Source organism: Panthera onca, chromosome B2 (genome assembly GCF_046562875.1).
Source record: "Panthera onca isolate mPanOnc1 chromosome B2, mPanOnc1 haplotype 2, whole genome shotgun sequence".
In the NCBI taxonomy this organism is placed as follows: domain Eukaryota; kingdom Metazoa; phylum Chordata; class Mammalia; order Carnivora; family Felidae; genus Panthera; species Panthera onca.
This window is the reverse complement of record NC_138343.1, coordinates 148,228,170-148,252,470: the sequence shown is the minus strand read 5'-3', so window position 1 is coordinate 148,252,470 and position 24,301 is coordinate 148,228,170. Positions and strand designations below refer to the sequence as shown.

Here is a 24,301-nt window from a genome sequence, read left to right as displayed (position 1 = left end):
GTGGGTAAATTATTTCAGTGAGAAGAAATGGAAAACTTAAATAGTCCTAGAGTTATTGAATGCATCGAATACATAATTTCAAAAGTTTCTCACAAGGAAAATAAGAAAACTCCAGGCCCAAATGGTTTCACTGGTGAATTCTCTAAATACTTAAGAAATAATGTCATTATCCATCTATGAACTCTCTAGAAAATGGGGAGAGAAGGCACATCCCCCAACCTTTTTGTGAACCCAGCATAAACTAGAAGAAAACAGAAGCTGATCGCATTCAAGAATGTAGTTGCAAAAGTCCTAAACAAAATACTAACAGAGCCCAGTAACATAGAGTTCAATTCAGTAACTTCTTCTCTAATAAAAATAATAGCAAATTATGAATAAGAAGAAAATCACTTAATCTGTTAGTGTATTTAAAAGTATCTTTGTGGGCGCCTGGGTGGCGCAGTCAGTTAAGCGTCCGACTTCAGCCAGGTCACGATCTCGCGGTCCGTGAGTTCGAGCCCCGCGTCGGGCTCTGGGCTGATGGCTCGGAGCCTGGAGCCTGTTTCCGATTCTGTGTCTCCCTCTCTCTCTGCCCCTCCCCCGTTCATGCTCTGTCTCTCTCTGTCCCAAAAATAAATAAAAAACGTTGAAAAAAAAAAATTAAAAAAAAAAAAAAAAGTATCTTTGTAAAAAAATGTACTTGATGGTGAAATGTTGACACCGTTCCTTTCGAAGTTGGGAACAACAGAAGGATGCCTGTGCATCTCATTTCTATTCAAGATTGTTCTGGAAGTTTCACTAGTATTATAAACAAGAAAAAGAAAGAAAAGCTGTAATGTTTGTAAAAAATTAAAAAAAAACCAGATTTTTAAAAATAGAAAAGTCCTGAAGAACATAGAAAAGCAAGAATGCATCCTACTTTTATGGAAAATGAAAGTAATTACCTAGGATTCAATTTGGAAAAATGGACATAAGCCCTTTGTGAAGAAAAAAATGATCAAACATCATTGAGAGACATTGAAAAAAGACCTGAATAAAAGGAAGTGTGATGGTCTTGAATAGAAGTACTGTGCAATTTAAATGGTGTGAGTTCCCCTCAATCTAATCTTTAGATCTAATGCAAGTTCAATAATGTTTCATGGAAGTTGACGAGCTAATTCTGAAGTTCATGGGAAGGAGGTGCCAGCTGGGACAGGAGGGACACACCGGAAACAGAAAGTAGTAAGGGGCGGGGCTTGTCCTACACATCAGGTCCCGATTTAAAGCTCTGTAGCAATTTAGGGGCGCCTGGGGGGCTCAGTCGATTAAGCGTCCAACTCTTGACTTCTGCTCAGGTCATGATCTCACAGTTCGTGGGTTCGATCCCTGTATAGATATGGCTCCTCACTGATGGTGTGGAGCCCACTTGGAATTCTCTCTTTCTCTCCCTCTCCCTGCCTCCCTCTTTCTCAAAATAAATAAACGTAAAAAAAAAATCAGACTCCAAAGTCAGACGCAGAATGGAAACGATGTCTGGCAGATTTGTTGTTGGTCTCTGCTGAAACAGAGGACAATTTAGCGAACGGTGCTGGGACGATTGGTTTTCTACGTTGAGACTGGATCTCCGTCTCATCTCACGCACAGAAGTCAATTCTCTATGGATTAAAGTCCTAAACGTAAAAAGACAGGACTATGAAGCTTTAACAATATAAGAGAGTCTCTTGGGCTGCCGGGACGGCTCTCTTAAAGGCACAAAGAATGTAAAATGAAAAGGACAGTGTGATAAATCTGACCATGTTGAAACTGAGATTTTCTGTTCACAAAAAGACATCATCAAGGACAGGAAAAGTCGAGTCACAACGTGGGAGTATGTTTGCTTTTATAAAATCGACAAATGACTAGTACTGGCATTTAAAAAGAACTCCTGAGGGTGCCTGGGTGGCTTCGTTGGACAAGCATCCGACTCTTGGTTTCAGCTCAGGTCATGATCTCATGGTTCTTGAGTTCAAGCCCTGCATTGGGCTCTTGCTCTCTCTCTCTCCCTCTCTCTCTCTGCCCCTTCCCAGCTCGCATGTGCACGCTCTCTCTCAAAATAAATAAATGGGGGCGCCTGGGTGGCTCAGTCGGTTGAGCATCCGACTTCGGCTCAGGTCACGATCTCGCGGTCTGTGAGTTCCAGCCCCACGTCGGGCTCTGTGCTGACCGCCTAGAGCCTGGAGCCTGTTTCAGATTCTGTGTCTCCCTCTCTCTCTGACCCTCCCCCGTTCATGCTCTGTCTCTCTATGTCTCAAAAATAAATAAACGTTAAAAAAAAATAAAAAATAAATAAATAAATAAATAAACTTAAAAATAAATAAATAAACGAACTCTTGTAATAGAATTTTAGAAAGAAGATTCAACGGGATACTCAAAATCCTTCGTAATCAGGAAAATGTAATTCAAAACCGTAACATTCTTTGTATACCTATCAGATGGGAAAAATGATAAAACTGGACGAAGGCCCGTGTTGGGCAGGCTGCAAAGTGAGCGGATGCTCGCTCACTGCAGGTGGCCTCTAAAACTGGTTCAGCCTTTTTGGGAAAAAATTAGAATATTCCAGAAATTCTACAGGTGGATATTAACCCAGAAATTCCCTTTCGAGGCTTAAAACGCAGCTGTGGAAACTCTTGCACAGGGGGCATCAAAAGATACGCGTCAGAATCTTCTCATGGATTCATGAGACTGACAGGGAGATCCGAACCCCGAGTAGATTTCTGATGACATTAAGGAATTATTTTTTGGGGGGGGTGGTTTTGATAATGGTGTTACGGTTAGGTATAACCGGAAAGAATCCTGTCTTTAAGGGATACACGCCACAATATTTCTTTCATGGGTGAGGATCGGACATCAAAGTGATCTGGAGGTGTAGGAGATGGGGCGAGGGGTCCGATGAAACAAGACGGCCCACGAGTGTCTCATTGATGCTGGGTCATGAGTCCACGAAGGTTCACCAGGGGATTTACTCTCTAGGCAGCGTCTAGGCCCGCTCGCTCAGCCCCAATGCTGGCTCGCATCACCGCGCACCGTCTTCGGGAACGCGATGCAGCCAAGAGAGCCAGACCCGTGGCTCCAGGTAGTGAGGGCCCCCCACCCAAGCGGGCTGACGCACCCCATCTCCTTTCCTTTGCTGCTCGCGGGGTGTCTCTAGTTGATTCAAACCTTGTGATCCGAGCCTCTTCACTTGGCCTGTGAACCCTTCTGTTTTGTGACTTCTGCGACGGCTCTGCTGGCAGTGAACTTGAAGGCTGTATCTCCATCAGAGTCGCTTCCCACCGTGTCACCACCGGGCGCCCCCGGAGCCCAGCTTGGCACGAGTGTCTGGGGCTGGGGAGGGGCGTGGAGGAGGAGTTGATTTTGACCGTTGTGTTGAGAACGGACCACGGGGCAAGATGGCTAGGGAAGCCGGATGCAGGTAAAGAATTTGCTAGATTGGGTCCAGTGTTTTAAGTAAGCCAAGGATTATGGCAGACAGTCGAACAATCGCTCGATATGTTTGTATTTTTCTGAACGGAAGGTGTTCCCAAGGGAACTGTTCGGCACGTTGCAAACCCGCAGACTCGATCTTCGGTAGGTCTGTTACTTGGAGGGCTTATTTTCAAAAGACTCAAACAACAAGCGGTGGCCCAGTGTCGGGCACGGAGCCCAGCGATTTTCGGAGGACCTCTCGCACCTCAGTGCAGAGCCGAAAATGGCACCGATTCAAAACGGCATCTTATTAGCCCTCACAAACCTTTGCACGGAGCCAGCATACCTACGTCACAAATTGTGAAAGAAACCCGGGCTACAGATGTCAAGTGATTTTCTCGGGTGATGGCCGTAAGTGACCCGATCTCTAATCCCCTACCCTGGCCAGCTCGCCAGCGGATGATTCACGGTATTGCCTGTCGTGAAAAGTAACAAAATTCCCCCATCTTTAAGTTTTAATTAGGTTTTCAATTTTAACACAGTTTTTGTTTTGCCCCAAACATGAGCCAACAAGTTTCCGTAACACTGCCAGGGTCCTTCACGGCCTTCGGTCTCAAGAACCTTTCTCGCACCCCGGTGAAGAAGCTATCACAGTAGCGTGGTGTTTCCAAAAGCCTCCCTCTGGGGTTAATGATGATGTCAGAAAGCTAGACGACAAGCAGACGAGCAAAGACCAAGAACGTGACTTGACTCTCCCTACCCCTGTGTTGGAGTCACCTTAGTCTGCTAGCATAACATGTGATTCTTGCTGTGTGACCCTGGGGAACTTCTCTACCTCTCAGATCTACATTTTCTTTTACTACGAAACATTTTGTTTATTCATTTATTTTTATTTTATTATTTATTTATTTATTTTTTATTTTTATTTATTTTTTTTTTTCAACGTTTATTTATTTTTGGGACAGAGAGAGACAGAGCATGAACGGGGGAGGGACAGAGAGAGAGGGAGACACAGAATCAGAAACAGGCTCCAGGCTCTGAGCCATCAGCCCAGAGCCTGACGCGGGGCTCGAACTCACGGACCGTGAGATCGTGACCTGGCTGAAGTCGGACGCTTAACCGACTGCGCCACCCAGGCGCCCCTATTTATTTATTTTTTAATATTTTAATGTTTATTTTTTTTTGAGACAGAGAGAGACAGAGCATGAATGGGGGAGGGGCAGAGAGAGAAAGAGGGAGGGAAAGAGAGAGAATCCCAAGCAGGCTCTGCACTGTCAGCGTGAGACAGATCATGACCTGGGCCAAAATCCAGAGTCTGCTGCTTAACCGGCTGAGCCACCCAGGCGCCCCACTATGAAAGAATTTAAAGGGGGAGGCTAATAGTGCCGACGTTCCCAGGGTTCTGTGGGATCGGGACCAGGAGAATGTGTTTAGCCCTAAGCTCTGGTCGGCTTTGGCCCCTCTTCCCTCTAGTTTCCGACACCTTTGACCGCACGGCCAGCTGTTTAAGGATTGAGATGTTCCTTCTTCGGCCCCTAGTTTACCGTCGTCCTTCGTGCGACTATCGTGTGTTTCAGATTTCCAAAGTATTTAAGCTGACCCTTTTCCCCTCCCCAAACGCACACACCCCAGGTTCCTTTTATAACTGGAATGTATGCGTGTGGTGGGCGACAGGGGGATGGTGCGTTTGTCTGCACTTGCCATGTGCTTAACCTGGTCTAGTGGAAACAGGATGGGTTTAAACAGGATGGCTTCTTTACCCCAAGCCGTAGTTGCCTGAACCTAAAGGAGAGGCTCTCAGCCCCCCCCCCCCCACCTCCCCCGCGCAGGGCCACCGGCGTCCAGATCATGGCTTGGGGACAGTGGCCTCCGTGAACGCGAATTCCTCCTGCTTGCGTCCGGGGGTGGGGGGCTGGGCTGGGGCGGGGGCGGGGGGGACCATCCTGCAGGCAGTGTGTGTTAGCACGTACGTAGAAAGGGCGGATTCTAGTTTCCGGAGGACTTTCTTCCCCAGTGGCTGTGTTGAGAACCACAGATGGAGCGTCTCTTCCCGCGGCCCTGCTGAGCCCTCCCGTGGCCCCATCAGTCTGCTACTTGACCCGTAGGGAGCTCATACTTTAGGCCCTCCCTCCCCATCGTTCTGAGCAGACACGAGGGGGCCAGGCCAGCACCCCCCACCCCCAGCCCTGCCGTCTTCTGCCTCCTCTCCTCCCTCGGGCAGGTTTCTGCCCGGCTCTGCCTCTGGCCTCCCTTCTCTCGCCTGCCCCCAGCCAGCCATCCCCAAACTCTTCCTACAATGTGATCGCTCTCTTATTCTTCCTTGTTCGTTTTTGGTCTTCATCTGCGGTGTTTATGGGAATCCCTACAGGAAGCCCCCGGAAGGGTTCCACTACGTTCACAGGCTACACTGCAGACCTTTTCAGGGCCCTCCTATCTATCCTTGTAGATGCTGAAAGCCCATCCCCTTCCGAAAGTCTGCTCCGGGCCTCACCCCCATCCCTACCTACCTGACTGCTGCCCCCTTTCTCTTCCCACATCGTGCACTTAGCAGGCCTGTCTCGCCGTGGAATGTCCTGCCCGCGTGGCCTCGCTCTTGCTAGATCGGGGACTGTGTCTTTGAGTCTCTGCTGTCATGAAAAGTAGACTCCCTCCTAGCCACACATCCCTTGCTGCTTCTACAAAAGCTCTGTCTCTCTTCCACTCCCGGGCCCGGAACCCTGCCCTGTCCCCAGGGCCACACCCCCAGGCTGCCTCTGCTCTCTCCACACAAATGTCAGGTGTCCCAGCTCTGAGCCCAAGCCACTGCGTGGCCCTTGCAGCAATGAGGACAACCCTTAGGACAACGTCCACCCTCACTGCTAACTAGTGATTGTGGCGACCAGAGCTGGGCAGGCCTGGGTGCGCGTCTCTGTCCCCAACATTCTTTTCTACGAGACAATACATTTGGGATCTCATGTTGCTTTCAGTAGCGAAATAGGAGTTTCCAAAACATAGGTGCAGATGTAGAGAAGGTACAAAGAAAGGAGACAGCAGGTCTCCACAGTGTTAAGTGTATAATCATCCCTTAGATGATGGAGTGGAGGCCCCATCAGGGCTTCTTGAGTAATTTTAAACGGGGTGGGGGGGGGGGATGCTCTGATCGCTTTCACACTCACTTTGTTAATTTCTCTTCCTTCTCTGGGCCTCATTCGGTACACAGTTTCCACAGAGAATCCCTCCTTCACGTCTTCAAGACAATGGACTATTTGAGCCCATGAGTGTGGGAGCCTGCACCTGGCCTGTGACGGGGCTTCCACGTCCACACATCGAGGCCACAGAGAGCGAGCCCCAGGCACGGAGGCCTCCCTATTTAGGAGGAGTGAGTGCGGAAAGCAAGTGGTGTGGAGCTGAGTGTTGGGGGCTAAGGGCGGTGGGATTATCTAGAAGGATCAGAGGAAATAATAAACTATACGAACCAGAAGACGAATCCAGAAAACTGCTGGGCCTTCTCAGTGAGACCCAGAAAGCTGTGGCCTCTGAGAGACAGAGCCCTGGGGAGGGGAGCCTGCGAAACAGGCCAGCGAGGCCACGGAGGGCGCGGGGGCTGCTGGAAGGCCGCCACAGAAGCGAAATCTCCATCGGAAGCGCTAGACCCAAAAGGGACACTGAGACGAGTGGACACTTCGAGAGCCACTTACGACGTGCAGAAAGGCCTGGGGGCCACAGCTGCGGGAGCCAGCGGGGTAAACAGAACAGGCCCCGGCCAGGGGCCGGGTTGGATGCGGGGAGTCCCCAGAAGACAGCAACTGTCAGCTGGACCGACCACGGAAGGGCTCCCCCTGCATTCGAGGGACGTCGGGGGAAAGACACCCCACTCACACACCATGGGGAAACCCGTGCCCCGCAAGCATGGACAAAATTGAGCGTCCCCACAGAGAGCACTCGAGCTCCCACCGCGGGAGGGACGGCAGCCCGGTCGGCCCACGGACCCCTCCTCCGCAGCCTTGAACCCGAGGGGACCTGAGCAGCCGCCCTGGAGTTTTAAGGAGACGCGCCCCAATCCCAGGCCCTGAGCCTCTCACCAGGCTTGTTTGTTTTTAATGTGTGAACTCCCGTCAGGCAACCGTGCACGGTCATGTGCCACAAAGCACACAGAACATCTACTGAGGACGTATTTGGGTTGAAGTGCTTCTCCAGTGGACCGTCCTCCAATCCAGGGGCTGTGAGGGCCGTCCCAGCCGGCCAGGGGACAGCAGGCCGCAGCTCAAGATGGCGGCCTGACCGTCACCTTCCCGTGGCCGCACTGAGCTGGGCCAGGGTACTCAGAAAAAGACAGGTCCCTGTTCTCCTCCACAAACCACAAGTGCCCCCCAAACAACCCAATGGACTTAACATTTTTTTTTAATGGTGAGGAGTCCAGAAAATTATATTATGGAACTTTACAAACCATAATACAATTAACTGGGTTCCTTTCAATGGGAGAGAGAAATAAACCAACTGGTGACAGAAATGATTTGCTATTCCCCACTCTATCTACGTTGTTTTAAATTTAGGACTTGCCAAAGCTTTTGGCCGCCGGGCCTGACCAGTACGGGAGAGTGAGCTCGGCAGAAGGAAAAAAATGAACACAAGTGAGGAAAGGCCAGCAAAATGTGAATAGTGGTTAGTGATGGAGGTTTTTATTTTCACGCACACACGCACACACGTATTATGGGTATACATAAATCTCTATTATATTCCACACTGAACAGAAATTTTACAATCAGAAAGTAAAAGTTAGTTTTTCTCCCAGAAAAGGAGGGGTCCTGCAATGCTGTCCCCTGCCCCTGCCGGCCTTGAGCCTGCTTTGGGACATCGATACCTACTCCTAAAAGACAAATGGTTTTGTTGCTTGAAAAGGGTTGGGCCTGGGGAAAATGGTTTCTGGAAATTGAGGTGTGTGTGTGTGTGTGTGTGTGTGTGAGAGAGAGAGAGAGAGAGAGACAGACAGACAGACAGAGAGATTTCTTGTAAAGTGTTTGCTAAGTTATTTTGGGGGTGACCATTTGCATTCTGAGGTCCAGCCATAAGACCTTTTGCAGATTTTCCCCTGAAAGGCGGGGCTTCCCAAGGAAAGACAGAAAGACAGACGTTGGGACAGAGCAGCCCGCGGCACCTCCTCCTTCCCAAGGAGGCACATTGTTACTAACCGGGAATCCTTTATAGCTGGGCCTGAGGAAGTTTTTGGCTGTAAACTGTCATGCACGGAAGCCTTCAGTGAAAGGGCTGGAGAGTTGGAGACGCTTCTCCTGGGAACCGAGGAACAAAGATCCAGAAGACAAGGCAAGAAAGGTGCAGACAAAGAATCGGTGGTGGAAAAGGAGAGTGCTTCCCAGCTCCGCACAGTCGGGAACCCCCAGCCCCTAGCTGCACCAGCTACTGGGGCCGAATTTCTGGGTGGTGTTCTTGAACCCTTGGGACGTTCTTTGTGGAGGGTAAAAACGGCATTGCACGGCTTTGAAGCTTAACATTCTTTCCTGATGGGGTTTTATTCTTAGCTGGTCGTGCCCCCTCCTGTTTGTGGAGCCCTCTGAAATCAGAACCATAGTTCTGGAACGATCTCGAAACCCTTCATCACCGGGAGCTCTACTGGGCTTTGTGGACCACACCGACAGAACTCGCGCCTTACCGGTCAGGGGGCGTTGGAAGCGCCGCTTCTGATGGGGGGAGGGCTTCAGAGAGCCTCGATTGCCGGATCTCCTCCCTTCTTTCTCCACCTCACACCCGGCCTCTCCCCTTTAGGACAAGTGCGGACGCAGAAATGACCTTTGACACATTTTAATTCTCTCGAAAAAGACTCGCCCCCAAATCCCAAGGCCCAAAGAGCCGGGTGGATGGCAACTCGGGAGGGCCCGGCTGTCAGGGGCAAATGAGGTCCTTTCGGTGCCTCTTTCCAGAAGGAAAATCCTCCCTCCCCCCCCTCCCCCCCTTCCCCCCCCTCGGCTCAGCCCCTTGGGAATCGCCTGCGTCCTAGACAACAAAAGAAACCGAGAAATGCGTACAGGGACGAGGTGCGCTGGGCTTCCCGGCTCTTCAGGACCCATTTGGAGAGGGGCGGAAACCAGCTCTGGAAACACGCTATCTCCACCCCAGGGGGGCGGCGGGCGTCCCCTGTACCCCCAGGGCTGGCTCCCGGGAGGCGAAGGCCCGGATCCCTCCCGCGGCTTGCCCCGGAAGGGAGGGGGTGGCCGGGACAGCCCCCATGCTCGGGCGCGGGGCTGTCCTGCGTGGGCCGCCCCACCCGATGCACTGGCTCCCCCCCAACCCCGGGCCGTGGGGGCGGGGTGCGCGCGGCGAAGACCCGGGAACCGGCTGGAACCGCACGCTCGGGTTAGAGCGGTGGCCATGGGGTTCAGAGGCGCGCAGCCGGCGCTCGGACCTGCTGCTCCTCCTCGCCTCCCGGGCTCCCGTTTTAGGAGGAATGTTATTGTTTAAAGAGACCTCATTGAACTATTTCCTGCTCATTGTCACCTTTCCTTCGCTCTCCTGGCGGAGGTTCTCACCGAAAGGTCATAAACCACCCGCTCCCCACGCCGCCGGGCGCTGCGGCCCCCCGGGGCCTGGCGGGGAGGCGCACCCCGAACCCTGCTCTCTGGGGCGCACCCTGGCCAGCCTCCTCCCGCGCCCACCTTCCGCGGAAGGAAAGATCAGACCACAGAAGCCACGCAAACCCCCAGGTCCCACTCAGTGCACGCGCAAACCCCGTCATCCAAGTCCCGCGTTTACGCAGCAGGCGGGAAAACTTCCTAAAGGGACCCGTTTGGTTGATTTCTGAGTATTTCCCTCTCTGGGCGCGGAGCCCACCGTCGGGCAGAGGTTCGGGCCGCCGAGGCGCGGGGACGGGGGGCGCCGGGTGGGCCGATCCCCGGTCTCGGGCGCTAGCGGAGCGGAGGGACCCGGTCCCGCGGGGCGCACGACCGGGCGACGCGGCGCGGGGGCGCGCGCCCTTCTGCGGGGGCCGGGCTCCGGGCGCCGGCGGGGCGACCCCGGGCCGGCCCCCGCGCGACGGCAGCCCCTCGGGGACGCGCGGGCAGGGGCCCAGCCCCGGCGCCCGGCCCCGCGGCCCCCGCCCCGCCGCTTTGATGGAGGCGCAAACGCTTGGGGGAGGGCGGGGGCGGAGGGGCCGGGCCGGGGACGCGTCGGGCCGGGGCCCCGGCTGACAGGAAGCGGGCGCGGGAGCCCGGGGTGGGTCCCCCGGCGTCCCCAGCCCCCGCGCCGGGTCTGAAATGGCCGCGCGCGGCCAATGGGCAGTCGCCCCCGCACTTCAAAGGGCGCGCGGCCCAATCGGCCGCTCCCCTCGGCGGCCGCCGCGGCCCTATTTATGGGAGGGGACGCCGGTGCGGTCCCCGGAGACCTACTCGGGTCGTGCGTCGCGGGAGTTCAAGTGGAAGAGCCTTCCCCCCCACCCCCTCTCCCCCGCCCCCTCCCCCCCCCCAGGTCGCGCTCCTCGCCCTCCGCCCGGGAGCCCGGCGCCGTCTCGGAAAAGCGGCCGCCGGCCGGGGTGAAGGTGGCTGTCGCGTCGCGAGTCGGGGCTTCGGGGGGCGGCGGGGAGGGGGCGGGCGGGAGGATGAGCTCGCCCGGCGCCGAGGGCGCGGGGAAGAGCCTGCAGTACCGAGTGGACCACCTGCTGAGCGCCGTGGAGAGCGAGCTGCAGGCGGGCAGCGAGAAGGGCGACCCCACGGAGCGCGAGCTGCGCGTGGGCCTGGAGGAGAGCGAGCTGTGGCTGCGCTTCAAGGAGCTCACCAACGAGATGATCGTGACCAAGAACGGCCGGTAGGCGCGCGCGGGGCGCCCGGGGGCCCGGAGAAGGCTTCCTGCCGGGGACGGGGTGGGGGGTGGGGGGGTCTTTCTTGCTCCCTTCCGCTCGCTCGGCCGCGGAGCCCGGTGTGCCCCCGCCGCCACTCTCCTGAGGTCTTCCCCGCGGAAGTTCGGGAGGCGTCCCGGGGACACGCGCTTGCCCCGCGCGCGGAGAGCCCTCGGCCAGTGCTCCCCGACCCTGCCTCCGGAGGCCGTGAGAGTGCGTGGGGGACGCCTGGGGACCTAGGGGGGCTCTGGGAAGCGGGGGCGTGGGGGCTTCTCTCTGCCCCCACGTGACAGCCGCCTCTGTCCCGGGTTGCGTGCCTTCCGTCCAAAAGCTCCTCTCTGGGGGTCCTCCTGCCGCACTCCTTCCTTTCCAGGAGGATGTTCCCGGTGCTGAAGGTGAACGTGTCCGGCCTGGACCCCAACGCCATGTACTCCTTCCTCCTGGACTTCGTGGCGGCCGACAACCACCGCTGGAAGTATGTGAACGGAGAGTGGGTCCCGGGCGGCAAGCCCGAGCCGCAGGCGCCCAGCTGCGTCTACATCCACCCGGACTCGCCCAACTTCGGGGCGCACTGGATGAAGGCGCCTGTATCCTTCAGCAAAGTCAAGCTCACCAACAAGCTCAACGGAGGGGGTCAGGTAGGGTGTGATGGAGCCCGCGCCGGGCAGGGGGCCGCGGGGCCGCACCTTCCGCTGGCGGAGCCTTGGGAGGGGCTGTGCTTGCGCGCCAGGTGACCTCTGTCCGGGAGAAACTGCCACCGCCGGCCTCAATTAAGCCTTCCGTGTTGTTTATAGGAAAGCGATGAGGGCAACAGCAAGGCCTGCAGCGCGGGGCAGGGGGCAAAGCTTCCCCTTTGAAGACTCAGCCGGTCTGGGTCTCAGGCTGGGGGGAGCTTTTGCACTCAAGCCCTCCACCGCCCTAGGGGCAGAGAAAATACCAGCCTTGAGGGGCAGTGGGTCACTTTGGAGCTAAATATGGGCTGCCGTGTGGCCGCGTGCTCTGAACAAACTTGTAAATTTGGCATTTTCTGAGAGCCCAACCGGGAGACCCCAGGTTCAAGCGCCTCGCACACAAGCCCAGGCTTTTAAAGACGTCTACTTCCATCCTGGAAGCATTAACAGGTTACTCCACCGGGTCAAAGGAGTTCATGATGGGCATTCATTGCCTCTACTGGGGTGTAGCATCTCACATTCCTTTTTTTTGTTTAACACTAGTCGTGGGAAGCAGTGCCCGTGGGGAAACCCGCCCACTTACCAGCAAAGAGACACTTTGCTGTGAGCTACACGGCTCTGTGCACATCGCGTGTATTTTTCTCCTCAGCAGCAGGGCAAGGGACGTTTCCTGATCTGAAGGTCTGGTTTCTCTGCTTCCCCCAGATCATGCTGAACTCCTTACATAAGTACGAGCCTCGGATCCACATAGTGAGAGTTGGGGGCGCCCAGCGCATGATCACCAGCCACTGCTTCCCGGAGACCCAGTTCATAGCGGTGACCGCTTATCAGAACGAGGAGGTGAGCGGCGGGGAGGCGTCTGGGTGGGCGACGTTCCCTCGGAGCTCACAAAGCATGCAGAGACTCTGCGTGTGGGGCACCGGGGCATTTTAGCCTGGTAAGTAAGGCCTCATCAGATAACCTGCCATGAGCGTAAAATCGGCCCAGAGGGGCGAAAAGTTTAGTCCCGGTCCTTGGCCAGGCCTTTTGCCCTTATTTCTCTGTTAACGCGTCTAAAACTAGAACCATCTACCAAATGAATCTCCGAACGAAAAGAACAAAACTTTTAGGTGAAGTGCCAGTGCGAATTTCTTGGGAGCAAGATGAGGGAGGGAGGGAGGAAATCTTTGGAAAGCGTCCTGACCGGCATCCGGGAGGGGCAAGAATCCGCAAGGTGCCCAACACTGGTCCCTGCCTGTAAATCTCAAAGTCTGAGCCCAGCGTGCAGACGTTGTGTGATGAGCTGGTTAGGTTGTCCGTGTTGGCCACCTGAGAGCCCTGGAAGGTCGCTCTTTCCTAAGCGGATCCGGGTTATGTTTTGAACCACGTTTGTTTGATTTCTGCGCGCAGAATGTTGTCAGCCGCGGGTTAAACTTCTTCCCGTGATTTCCGCTCAGAAAAGCAGCTTTTAACAACATACTTTGTGAAATGTTCCCATTGCTCAGCCACCTCAGACCCAAACAGAAAAATCCACCGGGAGGGGGTCCGGTTCTGTCTGAATCTTTAAAGGGACGCACTGATGTTTCCCAGTTTCCTGGTACCAAACAATCCTCCGGCTGTGTACCAGTAACCGTGAATTCTTGTTTTTCAGATCACAGCTCTTAAAATTAAATACAATCCGTTTGCAAAAGCTTTCCTTGACGCAAAGGAAAGGTGAGAGGTTTCTAACTTCTACCCTGCGGGCCAAGAAATATGCAGAAAGAGGAAATATTTCTGCAAATGCTGTTTTCCGAAAGTTCTCCTTTTTGACAGTTTGATGCGTTGTTTTGGCAGAAGCGATCACAAGGATATGACAGAGGAGCCTGGAGACAGCCAGCAGCCCGGGTACTCCCAATGTACGGTTTGTTGCACTCTGTCTCAGCGTCCCTTCCCTCGGGGACTAGGCAGCTGAGGGCCGGAAGCCGGAGGGGCGAACCGCGGCGCGTTTGGGGAAGTTGACCGCCCTTCTGCCGTGCAGGGCACGTGGGCCCATGATGTTGAGGCTCCTTTACTACTGGTCTTCACCCTCGATCCAACTGGGAGGGCTGTGGGTGCCATTCAGCACCCTTGACCAAGAAGCCCAGGGCGAGTTTACCTGGGGTCTTTTGTCCGGCTCCGAGGCAGCTCGAGCCAGGGCTTGGTCGGATCGCTGAGATCTTGGTGGGTGGCTGGACCCTGCCGTGTTGGGCAAGTGGAGAAGCCAGCTCGTTAGATACGGTTTCTCTCTTTGTCAGCGATAGGAGACTGGAGGGTTGTGTTGGGAACGATGCTCATGAGCGGTGTGGTTTTTCCCTTGGCCCGTTTCGGTTCCAGGGGTGGCCGTCACCTGAGGCTGGTTTTAGAGGGAACGGCGGCTTGTAGGCTGGGAAGAGGGCTCCCAGTCCAGCTCCCTTTTCCAGTTGCACCGGCCAGAGCCCGGGGGTGCGGGTCTAGAGAGCCATCAGGAGGCCAAGTTCTGTGTAGCTGTCCTCTCTATACAGGGAAGAGGCTTGGAATTTAAATAATGGACAGAAAAGTTCGCGTTTGCCGCCTCTTCCGGAGGCCAGATAGACCAGCATGGCACGTTTCCAGTCTATTTCTTCTTTAACCCTCTTCTCGGCTAATTTAACAAACAGCTCTTTTAGAAGAGCATTTAAATGTTGTCCCAGGAATTGTTTGTCGTTTGGAAATTAGAGCCAGAATAGTTGTCCCTGTAGAGGTTGCTTTTCTGAATTAAAAAAAAAAAAATGCCTTAAAAACCAGTGACTGGAGAAGAGATTGGAGGGTGAGAGGTGGGCCGGGTGTGGAGGGAGTGATTCTCTGATGCACGACGGGGAGAACCTTGAGCCTAAAGCAGAAGAAAAGCAGGAAGAAACTGGCTCTAGTGGGGACACAGCTCCTGGGGCGGGGGTGGGGCGGGGGGTGGCGGTAGGAGCAGGTGAAGGGAGGGGAGGGGGTGCCACGCGCGTGAGTCGCCCTGTGTGTCTTGAGCGTGTCTGGTTCTGAATTTCATCTGTTTCCGCCTTTTTTCATGCTCAGCAGTTAGGGCCTGGAAGCTGACGGGCCTCGGAAGGTTCTGGGGGGTCGAGGCAGAGGGGGTGAGGAAGCAGCAGGTGTTGGCCGAGGCTGGGGTTCCCCGGCCCTTCTCGGGTGCCCTGTGGCTGTGGAAACCCTCGTCCGCCTATGGCCTCTCGTGTGGAGCTGAAGCCCAGATGCCTCGGGACTTGATCTGGGGACTTGGTGTTAGACGCTATGAGTCCTCTCTTCGTCGGGGACCCCTCAGGAAGACACCCCCGGTTTTCTGGTCTCAGCTCTCCTGTCCTTTAAATAAGGGAGGTATGCAAATGCCAGTTACTCAGCACTCTTTTCTCACAGCAGGGGGGTGGCTCATCCCTGGAACCAGCACCCTGTGCCCGCCCGCCGCCCCCCACCCACAGTTCGGAGGGCCCCTCTCACTTCCCTCCACTCACGGCTGTGAAAGGTACCCCGCCCTGAGGAACCACCGTCCGTCCCCCTACCCCAGCCCTTACGCACATCGGAATAATTCTCCAAGTAAGTTCTAAGTCGCAGTAGACCCGGGCTTTGGGGGTGGATGGGAGACCGCGTCTGGAAAGGCCTCTATCGGTAGGATGGGTTCTGGAGACCAGGATTGGAAGAATGTCCTCTGGAGCGGACCCAAGCCAGCCCCTTAGTGGCTCAAGACGGACCTTCGTTTCGCATCCCGCCCACCGCTGGCTTCGCACTGAAGGTGTGAGGTCCGGCCCAGGGGGCTTGCGGTGCTGAAATGCATCTGTTTTTCCTGAGCTGCGGGTCTGTCTCCGGGGGCCCAGGTTTGGATAGTTTATGGACCCCTCTAAAGTGATGATGCTGGGTCAGATGGGCGTGAGAATTACTGGCTGAACCAGACCCACGCGTGATTTTGCAGTGTCTCTCCAAGTGTGGTGCCTGGGCCAGCGGCGCGGGCATCACCTGGAAACTACCCCACACCTACTGAATCCGCAGTCTTCTGGCTGATCCTGACGAGCGCTTAAGGACTGTGAGCACAGGGCTGGACCCCGACATCCCTTCCCTAACTTCCTCTAACACCATGCACGGCTAGACTTGATATTGTCTGGCTCTAAAAAGAGGAACATAGTTAATGAACACCATAAAACAATTAAGCAATTAAAGCTGATTTGAAATGAAAGGAGCTTATTTGGGAAAGAAATAGTCACTGGGACTTGTTCAACCAGCGGCTGGACCCTGAGGTTAGAAGATCGTATTTTAGTTTTGTCTGAAGCAAGTGTTTCTAAAGTCCTTTCAAATCTTAAGAAATAATGTTTTGGGAAAAGACAGGCTGAAGTTACATTTATTATTTTTTTTAACGTTTATTATTGAAAGACAGAGAGAGACAGAGCGGGAGCCGGGGGAGGGGCAGAGAGAGAGAGGGAGACACAGAATCCGAAGCAGGCTCCAGGCTCCGAGCTGTCAGCCCAAAGCCCGACGCGGGGCTCGAACCCACGAACCGCGAGATCGTGACCTGAGCCAAAGTCCGATGCCCCTGTTTATTTTTATTTTTAAAGATAATTAATCCCTAGGGTGCCCGGGTGGCTCAGTCGGTTGAGCGTCTGACTTCGGCTCAGGCCATGATCTCGCGGTCTGTGTGTTCGAGCCCCGCGTCGGGCTCCGTGCTGACAGCTCGGCGCCTGGAGCCTGCTTCCGATTCTGTGTCTCCTTCCCTTTCTGCCCCTGTCGCTCACGCTCTGTCTCTCTCTGTCTCCCAAAAATAAATAAACGTTAACAAAATTTAAAGATAATTAACCCCCCATCCAGTGGTTGTAGGATTCCGTTTCTACGGGGCATCTGCTGATCTAAAGATAAAGAAAAGCCTTGGGTTGACTTGGATGCGTTTTCCAAAACAGACGTACGGCCGCAAATACTTGCCTTTGCTGACCAATGAAACAGGCCAATGGCGTCCATAACGATGGCTTGTCACCTCCCACAGCCTATTCTGACAATCCGTCTGCATGCTTATCCATGCTGCAGTCCCACGACGGCTGGCCCAGCCTTGGAACGCCTGCCCATACCAGCATGCTCCCCGTGGGCCACAGCGCCGGCCCGCCGGCTGGCTCCAGGTAATGTATGTCCGGACATGATGCAGAGCGTCCTGGGACCCCGAATGGGACGTCCTGCCGTTTCCATCCTTGGTCTTTATTCTGCCCTTCACCTGGGGGCGGCTGGGCAGTTAGTTGTAGCCGTACCGCTAACCCGGGGATCCCAGGTCGCATGACCGCGGTGCGGCATGGATAGAGATACAACAGGGAAGCCAGGGCCCCCATCCTGGCTCTGGCACTTACTAGTTCCTGCGAAGGACAAGTCTCTTAAGCTCTCGGAGCCTCGTTTCTGCAAGAATGCCAAATGACCCCATCTCTTTGTCTTTAAATTTTTTTTTCAACGTGTTTTATTTATTTTTGGGACAGAGAGAGACAGAGCATGAACGGGGGAGGGGCAGAGAGAGAGGGAGACACAGAATCGGAAACAGGCTCCAGGCTCCGAGCCGTCAGCCCAGAGCCTGACGCGGGGCTCGAACTCACGGACCGCGAGATCGTGACCTGGCTGAAGTCGGACGCTTAACCGACTGCGCCACCCAGGCGCCCCCTCTTTGTCTTTACAGAGTCGGGGTCAGCAGGTGTAATCTGAAGAAATGTTTCTAGCACCTTTTTTTGAGAAGAGCTATTAAATTAAGGGAAAAGGTGTAGTTGGCTTTCCTGTGGATATAGGACCAAAGTCCTTAACGTGGTTGCTGGTAACTAGTAAAGAACAATGGATGCTTTATTATTAACTTGAAAATAATGTAGGGGGAGATGGGCTTAAAAAATCAAGCTGATTGGTGAACATACGGAGGGTTTTCATAGGGTTATTATAAAAAACTAAGACAAAGTTGAAAGTCAACTCTCATTTTCTACCGAAGAAACAGGCTCAGGGATATTAAATGATTTGGCAAGTTGGTGGCTCACAGTAGAATGAGTCTGTAGACAAGTTATCTCGACTTCGAAAGCAGTGCCGTTTATTCTGTTTAGCATATCATACTGTGCCTCAGATCTTAATTCTTTTGTCTAGGAAAGAATTCTTTGATAATAAGAATCTAAGTGTCTGCCTGTAAAAAATAAAGCAAACAGCGCTTCAGGTGCGTGAAGCAGCCAACTTTTCAAGGGCGGGACGGTCGCTTAGAAACCAGCACAGAAATGGAATCACCTGCAGGTTACAGACCCCTGGCAGGGGGGGCACCCCACAGCACCATCCGGACTGGGCATCTCAGAGCCATGTGTTCTGTCTATAAACACGGGGCGGTAGACTACTTCCTTCAACTCAGGGTTGTTTTCAAGTTCAAATACAGCTGAAATACAGCACATGGCTCGGTAAGCATTATAGCACCACGTAGAGTAAGGTCGCCTTCATTTATCGGAAGACGTTTTCTCCAAACGATTTTAGCAGGTTTGCAACCTGCTGACGTCTATGTTCCCAGACCGAAGGGTCTAATACCGATGTCCAACCCCTCCTTCCACGGATTGGGACACAGGCTCGAAACTGGTTACAGGCCAGTGTTCCCTGAAGCAGCTAGGGAAGGGCGGGGCTCCGGGTCCGACTCTCAGACCCGTTCTTGCTGCACCGCGCTCCACTGGTGGGCATTGCTGCCCAGGACAAGGTGCAGGGGACCTTGTTTTGGAGTCCTTGTTTTGGAGTCACCGTCAGAAGCACCTTCCAAACCAACATGCTTCAGGAGGGTGTTGTCTGCCTCTCGAGGGTCGGTGCAGTGGGGTGTGCACCTGAGGGTCGCCTCAGGGTGTGGTTGACTAACAGAGCAGGTGACCTGCTTGGAAGACGCCGTCCGCGCCCTGGTCAGCACTCGGGTCGTTGGCCGTTGCTGTCCCTCCCGCAGCCGGTCTGGGGCCCCGCTCCAGGTCTCCGCCTGACTGTCTCCACGTTTGCATTTCAGCCAGTACCCGAGCCTGTGGTCCGTGAGCAGCGGCTCCATCACGCCCGGCGCCCAGACCGCGGGGATGTCCAACGGGCTGGGCGCCCAGTTCTTCCGGGGACCCTCCGCACACGCGGCGCCTCTCGCCCACCCGGTCCCGGCCTCCCCCTCCTCGGGATCCCCGCTGTACGAAGGGGCCCCCGCGGCCACAGACATCCCTGACAGCCAGTACGACGCCTCGGCCCAAGCCCGCCTCATAGCCTCGTGGACGCCCGTGTCGCCACCTTCCATGTGAATCGAGGCCTGTGTCGTAAACGACGCGGGACTTCGCTGTGGCGGCCGCAAGTGCGGGTCCGATTCACCTCCCAGGTACCGAGGTGGCCGCTCCTGGGTTGAGGGAAGGAAACAGGCCCTGTCACCCTCCCTTTACACTTAGGAGGAGGGACACGTGTCCCGCCGTCCCTCAGGAGTGCCGTGCCCGCCGCGCACCCGCAGTGAACTCTGCACGGAAGCAGTGCGGCGGCCCGAATTTACCGTGATTCGCGATAAACGCCATTTGCTGGGGTCAGACACGTGGCGTTTCTCATACGGCACGTGCAGCCTCGGCCCGCCAGCAGTTGTAAACCCCACCGGTCCTACTCGTGCAAGACAGATGCACACTCAGTTCTCTTCCTTGTGGCCTTGGAGGACTTCCCAGACCCTCTGTGGCGGCGGTCACAGGTGGGCCTGTGCCGGGAAGGACAGGATAATGTCACAGCCGAGGACAGCAGGTTGTAGTTGAAATGCAGACTTGCCCGCTCTGCCCACTAGAACGTGTTCATTTTGAGCATTGGTAGTTAATCTCTTGTGTTGTTAAACCTACGATCGTTTATATTTGTCTTTTAAGTAGCCAAAGACAATCAGCAGGAGGCCTTTTTCTGCAAAATAAAAGCAATATCCAAGTTTGGTTGGTCTAGTTTTTATTCAGACTCCTCTTTTTGGGGGGCGAGAGTCTGTGACGGCTGGTGGCAAAGACCTTGTCCCAAAGGAGCATTGTAATCTGTTGTGAACCTTAATGCTTCGTCTAATGAGCTGCAGAACTGCGTGTGAACTGCAAATGCAGAAGGTGATAATTGACTTTCAAGAGAGTCAACACCGAGTCGTGGGGGTTGTGGGGGATGTGGGGGATGGCATCGTGGGCGATGGCCAGCGCTAACATCAACTGATGGCCAGCGCTAACATCAACTGACACAAAGCGACAGTTGATATGTGGGAACAATAGGGCATTTGTAAATATCTTCCCTGCTGGCGTTCTGAGCAGAGAACCAGACGGCTCGATCGGGGCAGTCTTTCCATCTAGTGGCTGAACGCTTAGTTGGATGCTGCGTACTTGAACCTCCTATTCAGAATTGCCAAGAGCTACAGATGGCCAGTCTGTCGGAGCTCGGCCAGTAAGGTGACACTATGGACACACGTGGTGTCGTGGATGTTAAGGGTGAAGAGAAACGAGGCAGAGGGGCTTCGAAACTTCCCGAGGGAGTGGGAGAAGTGTGTTTACAAGTCAGCACTGCTAACTTTTTAGTGCCCTTGGAGAACTCCTTAGGTATCATGGCCAGGGGCCCAGCCCAATGCTGGGGCTTCTTTCGGCTTCACTGCTCTTTCTAGGACCCGCGGCGATCCATTTGTCGCACTGAGGGCGAACCCAGAACTCAGAGCAAAGGGCTGAGTGTGCAGTGCCCTTGTGCCTGCTTTCCAAGCGGGACACGGCTCTCGTCCACTCTTTGCCCCTAGTTTTCCTCGATTTCATAACCGCTGCTCACGTGCAGACCTATCCCACATCAGAAGGTTTATTGACAAGGGTGTTACGAGCATAATTTTTGAATAAGCCACTGCGCGAGTAGAAGTGGGAAATGAAACGGGCCGTAGTCCGCACTGTGGCTCCTGCCCAGCACAGGCAGGGTCTGCTGGAGAAGCGCTGGGCTTTGGAGGGACGGACGGTCCCCTGGGATCCCGAAAACTTGGACTCCCCTGCAGCCGGCTGCTCTGTGAAGGCTGGCATCAGGGTCTTGTCCCCCAGGACTGACCGGAGGGAGCAAGAGGAGCCTGGGTGGAGGGTTCTTGTCTTGAGGACACGTTCCTGGAGGTCGCGGCCAGGGAACACGGCCCTGCCCCGTGCTGGGGACTGCAGGGAGACTGAGTCACACGGCCCTTTCTCCAGGGGCCTTCCACTCTGGCCAGGGAGACTGATTTTACATGCAGAAGAGGGACACGGGAGTTTCTAAAGGTGACCCCGGGTTCAAATTCAGGGAATTAATATTGAAGTAACCAAACAGTGATTTCCTGCTTGTGCGGTGGGGCGGCGACAGCCATGTGGGGCAAAGAGCCCACAGTTTGGTGCAGAAGACCTGGATTTGAGTGCCCGTTGGCCTCACTTGCTGTGGGACCCCAGGAGAGTGAGTTACGCACTCCGGAAATTCAAGTTCCTTATCTGTAAAGACAGAGGAAGAACATGCTTGCCTGCTGGGGCTGTTGTGAGAAATGAAAGAGAGAAAGGTGTTGGAAAGTGGGTAGAAACAGTGATTTGTGCTACAGCATCATAGATAAAATTCTAAGCCAATAAAACAAATAGTTGCCCAGCTCTACTTATGGAATCCTTAGAATAAGGTATGGCTGCATGTAAGAAACATCTAGTCAAGATCCTAGGCCATCTGTCCTGATTTGGACTGCAAATTTCTTTCTTATCTGGAGGGACATTCCTAGGAATTATTTGTCTACCAAGATTAAGGCAGGCTCTCAATTATTCACGAACAAAAAAAGATATACAGCCCAATATTTGAAAAGAAATTGTATAATCTGCATCCCTTGTCTGTGGCTTATGGGGGGACTGACCCCTGTGTGAATATAAGGTGAAAGTAGTCTTTAGAAACTGTTCTCTACAACTTTTAATGTATGTGGCTGGATTGTTTTATTAGATCTTTTTTTCTTTTGGGGGGAAGGTGGTGGTGATAGGGTTATGCGTTCTAAAAAGAAAAATACTTTTTTGGGGCACCTGGGTGGCTCAGTTGGTTGAGCATCCGACTTCAGCTCAGGTCACGATCTCACAGTTCATGGGTTCGAGCCCCACGTCGGGCTCTGTGCTGACAGCTCGGAGCCTGGAGCCTGCTTCGGATTCTGTGTCTCCCTCTCTCTCTGCCCCTCCTCACTCACCCTCTCAAAAATAAATAAACGTTAAAAAAAAAAGATCTGTTTTATCCAGAACTTGAACTTTTCAGGGCAGCACTTTGTCCCATTGGCTACCTTCTGGGTCAGTTGAAAATGCTGTGAAATTCATTCAATGGAAGAAAGACAACCCAAAAGACACCAGGAACTTTCACCACCAGTGCACAAGAGGAAACAGGACTGCGGGGGAAGAAAAGAGGCCACCAGGCAGTGTAGAGACAGAAGCGATGGGACTGTTCGAAGAGGCTCTCCGATTGTTGGCAGGGGCGCTGCATTCGGGTCCACGTGGTAATAGAGACAAGAGACGACAGAGGACAGCCATCGAGTTGGAGAGGACTTGATGGCAAATGTTAGAATATTAAAAAAGAACAGGAGAGAAACCGCAACATCTCTATGAGAAATCCAGGATCGGAACCCGACTTTCTGATGGAGTGGTTTGGCTCATCTCTGGAAAGACAAAGCAGAGGGCTTAGTGGAACCCACATGTAGCTCGTAAAAAGGTGGTTGCCTTTGAAGGTAAGAGTCAACCGCTCATCAGAAAGGATGTGAAGCTGGAAAGCCAGAAATCTTCAGAAGTGCTAGAAGGGTCTAGAAAGAAGTCTTTAGAACGGAAGAAGAAAAATAATGAGGTTTTGGGATGAGCACTGGGTGTTGTATGGAAACCAATTTGACAATAAATTTCATATATTAAAAAAAATAATAGTGAGGAAAAGGGAGGTCAAATACGAACCCCCTTGGGGTCGGGAGAATAAGTCAGACTCCAAAGGGCACAGAGAATATATGAGAATATGTATCAGAAGATCGGAAGGATGTATCAGACCACACGGAGCACGGAGCTGTTGCTGCTAAGAACGGAAGACTGACAGAGCTGCCTTCAGAGCTCTGGGGACAGATGGACAATATTGGACAGCTCAGGACGACTCGGAAGACACTTTCCCTTCCATTGGGGATGAAAATGAACTGCGCTCCACTCGACTTCTCCAGGTGGGAGCACAGTTGCGAAAACAAGCAGTGGAATGTATCAGGTGACCCTGAGTTGGCCGGTCACTAGAGCGAGAGGGTCAACATTGGAGAGGAAAAACTGACAAGCATTTTCTGGGCAAAACTCTGCGCGCGACAGAAGGTAAGAGAATCTGAAGCCAAACCTGAGTGGGGGAAAGTTTTCGGTTCCGGGAGAGTGACGTGAAACTCGCCGTGTTCAGGTGGAAAACGCGTGGAAATGCCTGCACCTGCAAGTTGAAGGCACCATGTTGTCTCTTTCTTCTACGCCCAGAAGTGCCCCCCGTGGCGTCATCAGCGAGGCCTCCTCTGGGCCTAGGGCCAGCTCCTCGGCTAGGAGGGGCCAAAAGGCTGCATTGGCCGCACTCGTGTGCCAGCCGGTGTTTTCTTCCCCTTTATTTTTATTATTATTTTTTATTTTAAGTAAACTCTACACCCCACGTGGGGCTCGAACTCATGACCCCAAGATCAAGAATCACACGATCCATCTGAGGCAGCCTGGTGCCCCTCTCTCTCGTTAAACAGGCAGTAACTCTGGGGTTTTTCTCCTCTTGGCCTTCATTTGCATAGGTTTGGGGTTATGGAGGGCCCCAGGTCTTAAGAGTGGATAACTTTTGGACCGAAAAGAGCGGACCGATCTGCTTAGGGCCTTATTTCAGACAAGACTTTATTCTGATATCTCTTGTCTCTTTCTCAGAAAGAATCCATCCCTAATGAATGAGAAGATCGTTTTGACGGATACCCTCTCTTACCTTGTTCTAGGAACAAAGCCTAGGCTTGCACGTGAGTAAGGATAGTGACCCCTGATCCCAGCGTGTCACGTTTGACACCTGTGTAAACATCCGCCTCCTATCAAGCCTCTATGTATGTGCTCAAGGACTGTGTGGCTGGAATATTCCATTTAGACAAAGAATTCCACGTGCTTCCAAGTCCCTGCTGAGTTTCACGTTGGTTACGAAATTCTCCAATTCTCTTTTTTTGGTTTATTTATTTATTTTGAGAGAGAGAGAGAGAGCGCGTGAGAGAGCTGGCATGTGCGAGTGAGGGTGAGGGGGGTGCCGAGAGAGGGGGAGAGAGAGAGAGAGAGAGTGAGAGTGAGAGAGAGAGAACCCCAAGCAGGTTCCGTGCTGTCAGCACGGAGTCCAACTCGGGGCTCAATCTCATGAACTGTGAGATCACGACCTGTGCCGAAACCAAGATTCGGACGCTTAATCACCTGAGCCACCCAGGCGCCCCAGGAAGTCTGCAGTTCTCAAG

The 24,301-nt window shown here is 53.8% G+C and overlaps 1 protein-coding gene across 1 annotated transcript; it reads left to right on the top strand.

Annotated features, from left to right (window-relative positions):
• Positions 1–10,987: 10,987 nt before the first annotated feature.
• On the top strand, positions 10,988–19,793 carry TBXT (T-box transcription factor T). The gene is made up of 8 exons (XM_078446453.2): positions 10,988–11,193; positions 11,598–11,862; positions 12,601–12,735; positions 13,526–13,587; positions 13,708–13,769; positions 15,268–15,444; positions 16,877–17,006; positions 18,869–19,793. Exons 1-8 carry the CDS (start codon positions 10,988–10,990, stop codon positions 19,140–19,142), a joined length of 1,311 nt encoding a protein of 436 aa, XP_078302579.1. The 3' UTR covers positions 19,143–19,793.
• The last annotated feature ends 4,508 nt before the right edge of the window (positions 19,794–24,301 follow it).

Coding starts and splice junctions, on each gene's coding strand:
- TBXT (XM_078446453.2), top strand. CDS start 10,988: ATGAGCTCGCCCGGCGCCGAGGGCGCGGGGAAGAGCCTGCAGTACCGA. Junction 13,588..13,707: donor TTCCTTGACGCAAAGGAAAG/GTGAGAGGTTTC, acceptor TTGTTTTGGCAG/AAGCGATCACAAGGATATGA. Junction 17,007..18,868: donor GGCCCGCCGGCTGGCTCCAG/GTAATGTATGTC, acceptor TTTGCATTTCAG/CCAGTACCCGAGCCTGTGGT.